At 43.5% G+C, this 14,639-nt stretch overlaps 1 protein-coding gene across 1 annotated transcript in view; it reads left to right on the forward strand.

The window, feature by feature from the left end:
• Positions 1-14,639, forward strand: part of IQGAP2 (IQ motif containing GTPase activating protein 2) — a 307,479-nt gene that overhangs the window by 36,552 nt on the left and 256,288 nt on the right. The window contains exon 2 of the mRNA XM_069595343.1: positions 12,436-12,535. Coding sequence (XP_069451444.1) covers positions 12,436-12,535 — 100 coding nt within the window. The remainder of the gene's footprint in view (positions 1-12,435; positions 12,536-14,639) is intronic.

Raw genomic sequence — 14,639 nt, forward strand, 5'->3', positions numbered from 1 at the left:
ACTCCTGCCTGGAAAATCCCATGGACGGAGGAGCCTGGTGGGCTGCAGTCCATGGGGTCGCTAAGAGTCGGACACGACTGAACGACTTCACTTTCACTTTTCACTTTCATGCATTGGAGAAGGAAATGGCAACCCACTCCAGTATTCTTGCCTGGAGAATCCCAGGGATGGAGAAGCCTGGTGGGCTGCCGTCTATGGGGTCACACAGAGTCGGGCATGACTGAAGTGACTTAGCAGCAGCAGCAGCAGCAGCAGCAATTATCCTTGGAAAAACTATCTGATTATCGGTTATCTTTACTATACTTATGTTTATAAGTTTTATATCTTATATAGCATCACCAGCTCAGTGGACATGAATTTGAACAATCTCCAGAAGAGAGTGAAGGACAGAGGAGCCTGGCATGCTGCAGTCCATGGGGTCGCAAAGAGTCAGACACGACTTAGCAACTGAACAACAACAGACTCACTTAGTAATTGATTACCCAAGAATTTAGCCATTAAATAGTTTGAAATATGCATGATGATAAAATGTTTCCAAAAAACACTAATACAACAGCTTCATGGGGTTAAGTGGCATTATTCCCATTTTACATATGAGGACATGGAGTATGACAGTGTTACAGGCGCCTAGAGCACTGCTCTTCCCGCTCAGCCACACCCCTTTTAAACAATCAAGTGTCTTTGAGGAGGGATAAATTAAGAGGCTGGGAGTAACATATAACCATTGCTACTGGATAGCACAGGGAATTATAGTCAGTGTTTTATAATAACCTATAAGGGGAAAGAGCTGACTCATTTGAAAAGAACCTGATGCTGGGAAAGATTGAAGATAGGAGGAGACGGGGATGACAGAGGATGAGATGGTTGGATGGCATCACCAACTCAATGGAGATGGGTTTGGGTAAACTCCGGGAGTTGGTGATGGACAGGGAGGCCTGGCGTGCTGTGGTCCATGGGGTCGCGAAGAGTCGGACACTACTGAGTAACTGAACTGATAAGGTGAAAGAATATGAAAGAGAATTTTTATCTGTATAAGTGAATCACTGTGCTATAACACCTGAAACTAACATGATATTGTAAGTTACCTTCTTGTTACTGTTTAGTCACTAAGTCATACGGACTACTGTAGCCCACCATCTGCTCCTCTGTGCATGGAATTTTCCAGGCAAGAATACTGGAGTGGATTGCCATTTTCTGCTCCCAGGGATCTTCCCAACCCAGGGACCCAACCTGTGTCTCCTGCATGGGCAGGCAGATTCTCTACTGCTGAGCCACCAGGGAAGCCCTGTAAATTGGCTATACTTCAATAAAATAAAAAAGCTTTCAAAATCTCATAAAAATCAGGCATGATTGACAGGTTAGATAGAAATTAACCTTTTGTGAGGAAAGAGGAGTAAAATGGAGATGGGTGCCTCAGAGAAAATGTGGTAAATTTTCTCAAATGTGTTCTCAGCATTTATTGGCCACATCATTTTGCTTATGACGTGACATAGTGGTGTCATTTAGTTTTTTGTTGGTTTTCATTTTGGTCTTGTTATAACTCTTGCATTCCTAATGTAGTCTAACTTGGCAATACCAAATACTATGTTAATATTTTTTCCTTTGCTGGACTACATTTGGGGTTTCTACATCTCTGAGAAATAAGCCTGTAATTTTACTATCTGTACTTTCTCAAGATAATAGCATTAATTTATATGGTTTCCAGCAGGGAAAATTGTGTTTTTTTGTTGTTCAGTCCCTAAGTTGTGTCTGACTTTTTGCAATCCCATGAACTGCAGCACCCCAGGCCTCCCTGTCCTTCACTAGCTCCCTCAGTTTGCTCAAACTCAAGTCCATTGAATCAGTGATGCCATCCAATGATCTCATTCTCTGCCACCCCCTTCTCCTCTTGCCCTCAGTCTTTCCCAGCATCAGGATCTTTTCCGATTAGTTGGCTCTTCACATCAGGTGGCCAAAGGCATTGGAGCTTCAGCTTTAGCATCAGTCCTTCCAATGGATATTCAGGGTTGATTTCCTTTAAGATTGGCTGGTTTGATCTCCTTGCTGTCCAAGGGACTCTGAAGAGTCTTCTCCAACACCACAATTCTTAAGCATCAATTCTTTGGTGCTCAGCCTTCTTTCTGGTCCAACTCTCACATCCGTACATGACTACTGGAAAAACCATAGCTTTGACTATATGGACCTTTTCCAACAAAGTGTTGTTTCTTTTTAATACACTGTCTAGGTTTGTCATAGCTTTCCTTCCAAGGAGCAAGTGTCTTTTACTTTTGTGGCTTCAGTCACCATCCGCAGTGATTTTGGAGACCAAGAAAATAAAATCTATCACTGTTTCCACTTTTCCCCCATCTATTTGCCATGAAATGATGGGACCAGATGCCTTGATCTTAGTTTTTTGAATGTTTAGTCTTAAACTGGCTTTTTCACTCTCCTCTCTCACCCTCATCAAGAGACTCTTAAGTTCCTCTTAGCTTTCTGCCATTAGAGTGGTATCATCTGCATATTTGAAGTTGCTGATGTTTCTCCTGGCAATCATGATTCCAGCTTGTGAGTCTTCCAGCCCAGCATTTTGCATGATGTACTCTGCATAAAATAAAAGTCATGTAAATCTATCTGCTGATTAATGAGATATCAGTAATAACCATTAATAGCACCCTCAGAACAGTCCAATGGCCCCTGGGCCAGTCATCAAACATTTACATACAGGGAGGCAGTGGCACTTAGGAGGAGTAGAACTGGAATCCAGAGATTCCAGAACTCTGGAGTCAGGGTTGTTTCAGATCCCAGCTCTGCTACTGAACTGTCCTTGTGATGTTAGAATTACCTAAGCCTGAATGACCCAACCTCTCTGCATTTCTTTCCCATCAGAAAAGTGGAGATTCAAATTCCTGTCTTAAAGGGAGATAAGCGAAAATATATGTAAAGTATCTGGCATGTGGTAAGTGATCGTTACGTGTTAATCCCTTCCGTCTGCTACTTTCATGCACGTATCACGAAGCGCTCACATGAATGAGAGAAATATACCATGTGCACCTGAAACAGAAAAAACTCAACCAAGAAGCTGTTTTGTTTTCCTGCACTTACCTTTGAACTGTTTGTGATTTATTTTTTCTTTTCTGCTGGTAGTCAAGGAGAAATGAGGCCAGGCTTCCCTATTCTATTGTCTTCTAAGACTCCTAGCTTTGTGGCCGTATTCTCTGATATTCTAGGTCATTTGGAATAGTTTGAGAGGACAAGGACAGAAGGTTCCCAGGGACTGACTTCTTGAGAACAGCCCAGGAGCCATCATTACATAACCTGCTAAGTCTGTTTAACAGTTGTAAAGTATCATTCCCATGAAGTATCGAAGTGTAAGTAAATATCTGTGTCCTTAAAATGTTCATTTCCTATGCAAAGCGGGGGAATCATTTTAGGACTAGTTGTAAATTGGAGTGGTTTTGCACTGACCATCTTAAGAATAAAAAATTCATATCCAAGTGAGATAAGTTGAATTCCTTTCCCCTCCTTTAAAAATACTAGAAGCTCATCTAGGCTGAAGATTTTTAGAATTCCTTCTGTAATTTTAACAGTCAGGGTTAAAAAGTCTTATGTTGGCTTTGGAAACTTGATGCTACATTCTTCCTTACTGAAATCTGTGTAGGAGCAGGTAGAGAGCAAATGGAACTTTCCCTGTACCTATTTGGTCGCTAAAGAGGTGGTTTTGTCCCCAGATGGTTTTCTGCTATTATAATTTACTACAAAATACCAAATCTAACAATCATTGCTTTTAATTTTTTTCCCAAATTGAGCAAAGTCCCAGACAGACCTGCTCCCACACCGCCTCCCAGACTTCAGGTTGGCCACCTCTGTGTATGGATCTTAACCTCTTCATGGTCTGCTTTGAGTTTCCACGTTATTTAAAATAGAAAAAAGACATTCTTGGTCAAATTTGCGCAGTGGACCAAAATTAATTTTCTTCCCGTGTGCGAGATGTAGCAGTAAGGTCCTGTTCTGAAAAGTTGTCCTGGGGTTTGAGATCTTGGGCTTGTTAGAAACAGATTGGCCTCTTAGGTGCTCAAGTATGATCACATTCTTGGGAAAAGTTTGGCACCTTTTGCATCAAAGTGGGATCAAATAACTCTTTTTCATATGTTGCTCTTAAAGCTATATATACTTAAACCGTGTTTGCAGAAAGGGATAAATGTTTCACAAAGCCTGAAATGTTTCTCATTTTTCTAAGAGATTATGATGAAAAAGCTATCTAACTCTTCTGAGCCTCAGTAACCTCACTAGAGGGCTTCCTTGGTGGATCAGTGCCAATGCAGGAGACTTGGGTTCAGTCCCTGGGTTGGGAAGATCCCCTGGAGAAGGAAATGGCAACCCACTCCAGTATTCTTGCCTGGAGAATCCCATGGACAGAGGAGCGTGGTGGGCTATAGTCCATGGGGTCACAAAGAGAGTCAAACATGACTCAGCGACTCCACAACAAACCTTACTGGAAAAAGCACTTGGGTAGCTCATCAGAGACCCCACCACTTGTAAGGAAACTGTAGTTTGTTGGTTACCCTTCTTTCCACTAGGAAATTCTCCTTGTAATGCTGAACTTGAAGATTTAGGGCTTTCTGGGAGGTGGCCACAGCCCCTTACTGCCACGTATACCTTGAATATCCTCTGAAGTTGTGTGTGGATTTATAACTCTGGAGAGTCCTTAGAAATGGCTGATGCGTGAGAAGTTCCAGGGTAGGCTTCAGATTTGTTCTCCCTCCCTTGGGATCCGAACAGTATGGCTGTGTTGACATCAGGGCTTGGACTTAGTAGGACTAAGCTTGTAAAGGATGTAGCATCTCTGTCTGTCAAGCACAAAACTGCATACATGTGTGCTGAGTCGCTTCGGTTGTGTCCACCTCTTTGCGACCCTGTGGACTGTAGCCTGCCAGGCTGCTCTGTCCATGGGTTTCTCCAGGCAAGAATACTGGAGTGGGTTGGCTCAAAGTGCACACCAATCAGCAGACTTTACTGAGCACCTGCTATTTACCTGGCACTTGGTAGAGATGTGGGGATGGATGAACTGTGAGCCTGTGCACTCAGGGTCTCATAATTTTCATGGCTTGGTGAAACTCTCAATGTCTGTAACAGGTAGGATGGCAGTCTCTATTGTTGTTTCAAATTCTTTAGAGTGCCTGGGAATATATTTCAGGTTGCTAACGAGTTCAACCCCAGGTTTGCCTGTTTTTCAAAAGAAACTTCAGTTTAGGGAAGTTTGATCATGTGATCCTTTAAAACTTCAGATTAAGTAGCTGTGAAATGCTTCAGGAAGCTGGTAGGAAGCCAGAATATATCATGGGTCAGTTTACTGAGTATCAGCTTACTAGAAATCTCAGACTTGGGGTTCTCTCATTTTTGGTATCCCACCCCTTTTCCCAGTTTTAGGGTTTCAGAATCAGTTCTCTTCCTTGGGGCACACATTTCTGGTAACCATTCTTTAAGTTCTGAGAGTGAGGATTTACCCATTTAGGTGAATCTCCCATGTCAAGGCTTTGGGTGTATCACCCAGGTGAGGGCAGTCTTAACTCTTACAAGATGGTACACATTTGAATTGAATGGTGTACCTGAGGATAGTGAGAGTTCCTTACAGAAATATTGAGTCATGCAGAATAACAGTGTGTCCATCAAACACTAAATTGTGGCATGTTCCTATGAACTGACGATTCATATCATATTCTCTGTTTTTTCTTAGATAATACCATTTTGTAAAGCGGAGGTCCCCATCCCTGGTTTTGTGACTCTTGCTAATGCTCCCTCCAGTATATCCCCACTTCTCTAAGCATCCTGTAGTTATGCCAGCAGTCGGGAAAGAATCTGCCTGCAATGCAGGAGACCCGGGTTTGATCCCTGGAGAAGGGAATGGCTACCCACTCCAGTATTATTCTTGCCTGGAGAATTCCATGGACTGGGGAGCCTGGTGGCCTACAGTCCATGGAGTCAAAAAAGAGTTGGACACGACTGAGCACTAACATTTTCACTTTCAGTTGTTTAATAAAAACTGCATGAGGGACTTTGTGTGCTGTCCCCTAGAACAGACTGGCACAGAGCAACCCCCCTAATATTTGTTGAACAAATGAATACATTTTAAGGCAAAGGAGGTGGTGGCCTTGGTCTCCCGTGTGAAGGGGCAAGTTGAGTAGCTGAAGTGAACATGTGACCGTGCCAGTTCCTTCATGAGTCAAGACGGTCTTGGTCTATTTTCACAGTGGATTTTGTGGGTGTTCTTTGAAAAATAAACTCTTTAGGGTTCCTTCTGTTTCTGACTTCATAGTTCTACTTCAAAAGCTTTTCTACCAACTCATCCTGCTCCTTAAACCTCTGAATAAACCCTATAATGTTTAGAAAAGGCAGAGGAACCAGAGATCAAATTGCCAACATCCGCTAGATCATCGAAAAGCAAGAAAGTTCCAGAAAAACATCTATTTCTGCTTTATTGACTATGCCAAAGCCTTTGACTGTGTGGATCACAATAAACTGTGGAAAATTTTGAAAGAGATGGGACTACCAGACCACCTGACCTGCTTCTTGAGAAACCTGTATGCAGGTCAGGAAGCAACAGTTAGAACTGGACATGGAACAACAGACTGTTTCCAAATTAGAAAAGGAGTACGTCAAGGCTATATATTGTCACCCTGCTTATTTAACTTCTATGCAGAGTACATCATGAGAAACGCTGGGCTTGATGAAGCACAAGCTGGAATCAAGACTGCAGGGAGAAATATCAATAACCTCCGATACGCAGATGACACAATCCTTATGGCAGAAAGCAAAGAAGACCTAAAGAGCCTCTTGATGAAAATGAAAGAGGAGAGTGAAAAAGTTGGCTTAAAGCTTGACATTCAGAAAACTAAGATAATGGCATGCGGTCCCATCACTTCATGGCAAATAGATGGGGAAACAATGGAAACAGTGGCTGCCTTTATTTTGGGGGCCTCCAAAATCACTGCAGATGGTGACTGCAGCCATGAAATTAAAAGACACGTACTCCTTGGAAGGAAGGTTATGACCAACCTAGACAGCATATTAAAAAGCAGAGACTTTACTTTATCAACAAAGGTCCATCTAGTCAAGACTATGGTTTTTCCAGTGGTCATGTATGGATGTGAGAGTTGGCCTATAAAGAAAGCTGAGCTCAGCAGAATTGATGCTTTTGAACTGTGGTGTTGGAGAAGACTCTTGAGAGTCCCTTGGACTGCAAGGAGATCCAACCAGTCCGTCCTAAAGGAGATCAGTCCTGGGTGTTCATTGGAAGGACTGATATTGAAGCTGAAACTCCCACTTTGGCCACCTGATGCGAAGAGCTGACTCATTGGAAAAGACCCTGATGCTGGGAAAGATTGAGGGCAGGAAGAGAAGGGGACGACAGAGGATGAGATGGTTAGATGGCATCACCAACTCAGTGGACATGAATTTGGGTAAACTCTGGGAGTTGGTGATGGACAGGGAGGCCTGGCATGCTGCGGTCATGGGGTTGCAAAGAGTTGAACACGACTGAGTGACTGAACTGAACTGAACTGTGATTTCCATAGAATGTGCTTGCTTTACTATCTTTTAGCCAATGTTGGCTAACATTACAGGAAGTGTTTTGTGAGTTGCTAATACTTCAGGAAGGAGTTTTTCATGATATCCTGTGTTTCTTAGTGTTCAAGGCAGCAAGTAAAGATGAACTTTAGAGGAAGTCTCAGTTAATCAATTTAAAAGCAGTTTTGAAGGCACTTTAGTGCTCTTCCCTTGGGCTTGACAGTGACAAGGCTCTTTCAACTTCAGTAGCAGCAGCGTGGTGCTGGGCAGAGAGCAGGGCAAGGGTACTGAGGGCCCTCAGCTGCAGCCCTGGCTCCGCCACTGACCCAGCAGTAGCCATGGCAGTCCCTTCCCCTGGCTTGACCCTGTCCTCAATTGTAAGAAAGAGATAACGCCTATCTTTCAGGGAGATGATGAAAACCACACAATAATATGGAAGAGTGCTTTATGGGTGGTAGTGTCATGCTTAAGTGTATTTTATCAGCTCCGTGAAGGCTCTTTAAATGGCAGGTTTAGTATCCAGGCCTGTGTCTCTTATCAGAAGTTGCTATTTAGTAAACGTTGAGTAATGCAGAAATATTTGCAGGCAACCTTTGTGGCCCAGAGAGATCTGCTTTTGTTGGAATTAAGACATTCTCACACTTGTAACCTTGGCGTTCACTTTGACACAATAGGTCATGAAGGAAGGAAGGTGACGTTGAAGTGTGTGGTTGGAAGAGGAGAGGCCGGGGCCGTGGTCCAGTGGGCCAGGTTAGGAGGGAAGGGAGGAATCTGTAAAATGTGCCATGAGGACATGCAGTTTTTGCTTTGTTCACTGCCCTATGTCCGGTGATCTGACTCTTGGTTGGCTCATAGAAGCTGTGAATTGAATGTTAGTCGAGTAGAGTCTACAGAACGGTGCCGTATTTCCTTCATCAGTGACCACATCCTTTATTCAACATAAATGGGCAAATAACAGTACCCCAGGTAGATATTTTAAAGCCTGTTTATTAGTTTCCTGAAAAGAAGATGATTTGTTCCTCAGTACTTTCATGGGGTGTGCAGCCTCTGCCGGGAGGTGTGCTGACACCTTGAGGACACACGCCTGTCTCATAGGATTTGCTGTTAAAGCCGTGGAGGAGGCACCGGCGCAGAACGCAGGTTCATGTGCCCAGGAAGGCACACAGCGAGGCCGGACAAACCCAAACCTGAGGGCTTGGAGCAGGGAAAAGGGCCACGCGCGGAGAATGGGTGGCTCATGCTCAGAGCCCTGACTTTCTCTCATGGTTTTCAGGGAGCAGTTTTTATGGGCAGAATTTGGGGTGAGGGCTGAGGAGTACGTGGCTTTCTTCTGATTGGTTGTTGATGAGCTACTAGGGCGGTGCTTCGGGAATCTTGTTCTCTGCCTGAAGTTATCATCCTTCTCTTGAGTGAGGGCCTTAGTTCTGCAGAAGAACTCAAATATATTGTTAAGCATATTCCTTGAGGAGAAACCAGGATCCTGCCCCATAGATGCATTATTGATTCTTGATTGCTCCTTTTTTTTCTGCTTCTCCTCCATTCCCTGATTAGTGACTGTTGGAATCTGTCCTTTGGTACTCAGGGAAGGAAGGTCTAGGAGGCTGAAACCCTTTCCCTGCAAACAAGAAATGAAGGACATGTAAAGAATTTGTCCCCAGGAGGGCCCCTCAGGGTCCTGTTCAGTTTTGGTACCAAAAGAGAGGACGTTGTGAATAGAATCGATCAGGGGAGACTTTGGGAAGGACGTGGTCCTGGAGTTTAACCTGAAAGATGGGTAGGATTCCATCAGCCAGGATGAAAAGAATATACTTATCCCACTTTGTGAAGGTTCGCTGGAAAGTGGTCGTTCATGTAGGGGAGGAGAGGAAACATGTTCTCTTCCAGAGCTTTGTTCTGTAGGAAATGAAGATCCATAGAAGGTTTGAAGACAAACAATAACATCAGTAGGACTGTGTGTTAGAAAGGAGCTTCTGGTAACAGAGAGGAGAATGGGCGGGGGAGGGACGTTGTTCAGTTGCTAAGTCATGTCTGACTCTTTGCAACCCCATGGACTGCAGGGCGCCAGGCTCCCCTGTCCTTCACTGTCTCCTGGAGTTTGTTCAGATTCATGTCCATCGAGTTGGTGATGCCATCCAACCATCTCATCCTCTGCTGTGCTCTTCTCCTTTTGCCTTCAATCCTTCCCAGCATCAGGGTCTTTTCCAATGAGTCATCTCTTCACATCAGGTAGCCAAAGTATTGGAGCTTTAGCTTCAGCATCAGTCCTTCCAGTGAATATTCAGGATTGATTGCCTTTAGGATGGACTGATTTGATCTCCTTGCTGTTCAAGGGACTCCCAAGAGTCCTCCAGCACTACAGTTCAAAAGCATCAATTTTGGGGTGCTCAGCCTTCTTTATGGTCTAATTCTCACATTTGTACCTGACTACTGGAAAAACCATAGTTTTGACTATCTGTATAGCTTTCGTTCCAAGGAGCAAGCGTCTTTTAATTTCATGTCTGCAGTCGCCATCACCAGTGATTTTGGAGCCCAAGAAAATAAAACCTGTCCCTGCTCCCACTTTTTCCTTTTCTATTTGCCATGAAGTGCTGGGACTGGATGCCAGGCTCTTAGTTTGGGGAATGTCGAGTTTTAAGCCAGCTTTTTCACTCTACTCTTTTACCCTCATCAAGAGGCTCTTTAGTTGCCTCTTCTGCTGTTTCCTTTTCTTCCTCACCCATAAACAAAGACATTTCCTGAAGTTCTCTACTTGCTTTCCCCCCGCCACCCCCCAACTAATATTTCTAGCTCTAATGTCTCTGCTCCTCATTTGGGCAAATGGCTTCTCAGGCTGTTTGCTCAAAGGTAAAGTGCGGTAGAGTACATTCCTGCCTCAGAGAGAGTCCTGAGACTTAAATGAGACACTGCATACTAAATCCTGCCTAAGCCTTGAAGGAAATTAAGTGCGTAATAAGTAAGCATCGAGTACATATTCCCATGCTTATGGTATTCTGTCTTATATATATATATGTGTGTGTGTGTGTGTATGTATATTTTTATATATGTATGTTATATATGTTTATACATATCTATATCCACATATTGATGAAAACACAATCTCCCCTTTCTTTTGAAGTCTTTGAGGATTTGGTTATTATTTTTAGATCTTAGAGTCTTCCCTGGTGGCTCAGATGGTGAAGCATTTGCCTGCAATGCGGGAGACCTGGGTTCGATCCCTGCATTGGGAAGATCTCCTGGAGAAGGAAATGGCAACCCACTCCAGTACTCTTGCCTGGAGAATCCCATGGAGGGAGGAGCCTGGTAGGCTACAGTCCATGGGGTGGCAAAGAGTTGGACACAACTGAGCGACTTCACTTCACTTTAGATCTTAAGTGTTGAGCATTGTACTTGCCCAAGAAGAGTTCAAATCTTGCTCCTAATTCCTTTTGCCTGCCAGATTGATGTTTCAGGTGCCTTGTTAATCGGGTGTGTGCTTGGCCTTTCTTGGGGAATGGATGAGTGACCTTCACATCCTCTCTTCTGCTTGGGAGCAAAGTGAAGTGAAAGTCGCTCAGTCGTGTCCAACTCTTTGCCACCCCATGGAGTATACAGTCCATGGAATTCTCCAGGCCAGAATACTGGAGTGGGTAGCCTTTCCCTTCTACAGAGAATCTTCCCAACCCAGGGATCAAACCCAGGTCTCCCGCATCATAGACGGATTCTTTACCGTCTAAACCACAAGGGGAGCCCAGGGGTCCCGTTTAATAAACGGCTGATTGGAGCTGGCGACTGGGGAACAAGAGCAAACACTGGTGGTCCTGCCCCTTGTGCTGCTTACACACACCGTCTTCATTAGATGAGAAATCTCACCAACGAGAAACCAAATTCATTTTACAGCCATCAGAATGGACACTCAGGACCGAAGAGGGGGAAGGGGTTCTTTTTATGAGAGAGGAGTGTTGTCCCGTAAATAGGCAGCCAAGACTTGGCTGATGTGACTGTTGGCGGCTGCCGGGTGGTGCTGAGGCCGCAAGCAGAGGAAGTGCAGTCAGGAAGCGGGGAGGCTGAGTCCTCTACAAAAAAGCGGGGCTGGCGTGTGGCAGTTTATAAACTGGGCTTGTGTTGGAATAAAGAGTGTGGGCCTGAAGACGCTGCTTCCTGGCTGTCTCCACTGTGTTTTTCTTTTGGATACCTGTTGACCGTGAAAGCCTTGGAAAGGCTGAGAGATAGGCAAGGGAGGAATTTTAGTGACTTTGTCGTCTGTAAAATAGGATTGGGGTTGAATGAGATGCCTCAGTCCCCTCTAGGAGTGGGAAAACACAAGCCCTTGCAGATTCATTGTTCCACCCCAGAATTTCCAGGACAATCTGATTCTCTGAGCCGCTGGACCAATTCTCCAAGCTTGTTGAGGACCGTTACCGCTGGTAGACCATCCTCTGGTTGGTTTGAGGCTGTCTAAATCCTGTGGCGCCGCATCCGTGAGGTCTGATCACCGTTCTCTTTCTGTTGTGTAGTGTCCACGTACACTTCAGAGGGTGGGAGGAGAAGGGGTGATAGAGGATGAGACGGTTGGATGGCATCACCGACTCCATGCACTTGAGTTTGAGTAGGCTCCAGGAGCTGGTGATGGACAGGGAAGCCTGGCGTGCTGCAGTCCATGGGGTAGCAACGAGTCAGACATGACTGAGCAGCTGAACTGATACTTCAGTACTGCAGTTTTTGCTAGAGATAATATAACATTGTAAAATCCAAAGGCAATTCTCTTTCTGTGGTTGATGTTTCAATACTCCCATCTCAGTGTTCAGTGTATCTCAGTGTTCAGTGTTGAGCTGCATGTAAATTTTTTTCTAGTTGGTCATCTCATGATTTGAACACTGTTCTTCCAAGTGATGTGATGTTATCCTCTCCTTCCAGCTATTGTAGATGATGAAAGACTCTCTGCAGAGGAGATGGATGAGAGGAGGCGGCAGAATATCGCTTACGAATATTTGTGTCACCTGGAGGAAGCCAAAAGGTAAGAGTCAGACTTAATCTATTTGTGCCCCTTCTCTTAGAGATGAGCTTTGGATACTATATTTTTAATAACTCATTTGCAGCCTTGTTAGTACTAAGGTAATGGGGGAAGAATCAACCTGTGTGTTGTCAGTGGAAGAATTGAGAAAAAGTTGCTCGCACAGCCAATATCAAGGCACTAGGGAGGCAGCTGTTCCTTTTTCTTCCTCAGAGCCTCCCAGGAAATCTCTTGGAAAATTACAGATTATTTCAAAATTTCTCATCTCTCTGGCAAGGATGTTGGGGGAGCTGCAGAGACTTAAACCAACTTCCTTTTCCTCAGAGTGTCCTCAGATCTTTTTCCCAACCCTACCCCAGTGATTATAATTATCACTATTATTATTAATTACTGTGTAATTATATATTCCTACATGCCCACAGCATGTTGGACTGAAGTCCGTTGCTCACTAAGGTAGAGAGCAGGTTTATGACAGCAGTCTCCTTTTTAACTCATGGGTGTGTGATCACTGAAGGTATGTTGTCTCTGAAAATCGCACTGACTTTTTAGATTACAAGGAAATGTTGGCTTCTCCAAGGAGAAAGTGACGATAAAGAAAGTATTTACACTTAGGTCTCTGTATCAGGGGAATCAGAACTTTGTCCTTTGCTGGGTGCTTACTGCAATGCCCATGTGCCTTGAGGTAGATTCTGACTTAATGCTTTGCACTGTGTTTAAGCAACAGTATTGCTCCATGGACAGATATGTTCCAGCTCTCTTACCTCTGTAGAAAATAAACACGGAGTTAATGGTCGTTGGAGCTAATTCTCTCTGATCACTTATAAATAGCTACCTACAGAGCTCAAAGAATGAGGATTTTAATCAGTGCTTTGTAGAAGACCATCGAGTGACACGCACACGAATTTGGCCTCAAAATTGCTTAAAAGGGGGTTTTCCAGGATTGTTTAATGTTTTCACAGTGCCTCTTAGCTCTAAGCTCTAAAGGCTAAGTTTTAAAGGTTATTTAACATGTCTGAAAGTTGACAGGTTGCAAGTCACTGAAGACTCACTGTATGTCTAAGATTATTAAAAACATGCTTTTAGCCAAATTGTGGCTATAGTTAGATAAGGATAGGGATTCACAGACATTCAAAATAAGCATACTTTCAGTGAAAAAGCTTCAGGAGAGTTAGTGGAAACTTCCTCCTGATACGCACTTTGAGTTCTAAGTTTTTGCCTCCAGGCGTCTAGAAGTGGGGAGCAGTGTCACTCAAAAGGAAAAGGTGTCTGACTGGAAGTCAGTGGACTGGATTTTCTGGTCTCAGCTTCATCATTTCTGAACTCTGTGACCTTGGACAGGTCAACCCTGTAGGAAGTTCAGTTTTGTCTCCTCTCTAATGAGATGATAAAGATGTTACCACTACCTGCCCTACTTACTTAATGGGTTTTCCCCCCCACTAAAAATCAACTAAGAAGGTTGTAAGTGTTCTTTGAAGTGCCACTCAGGTGTATGGTTATAACAAGCATAGTTTTCTCCTGAATGTATCAAAGTGGTATCAAGATAGCTTGGAAGCTTGTCATCTTCTTTAGTGTTTTCAAAATTGTGCACTTAAATTTTAATTTCAAAAAGTCAGCATGACAGTCAGCCCAAGTTCTTTGAAGAAAGCTTCCTTAGGAACAGTTTCATCGAAAGAATAGATGGTAAAATACAGTTTTTCCTTTAAGATGGTTTTCCTAAATTTATCTTGCAAGTAGAGATTTAGATGTAATATGTATTCATGAATCTTTTATTAATATCTGAACACTTCTTATGACTTTCTGGGAAGTTGGTTTTTGGTTATGGAGTATGTGAAAATTATTTGGCTAGTAATACGTGTGCTGTGATTTCAGAAAGCATAGTGTACAGAAGTCTGGCCCTAAACTCAAAACATAAATGGAGTGAGTTAGTCTCTGTTCAAAAAGTTATTTATTTGAGAGAGTTTACTGCCTGATTCTCTTACACTGTTAATGCATTAGGAATTTATCTTATTGGATGTATTAAAGTGTATACATGTGTGTGTTCCTGTGAGTGTAGTTGCTTTAGGATATTGAATTTCTATTGAATGGTGTACTTAGAATGTGAAAATTT

The sequence above is a fragment of the Ovis canadensis genome, chromosome 7 (genome assembly GCF_042477335.2).
Source record: "Ovis canadensis isolate MfBH-ARS-UI-01 breed Bighorn chromosome 7, ARS-UI_OviCan_v2, whole genome shotgun sequence".
NCBI lineage: Eukaryota > Metazoa > Chordata > Mammalia > Artiodactyla > Bovidae > Ovis > Ovis canadensis.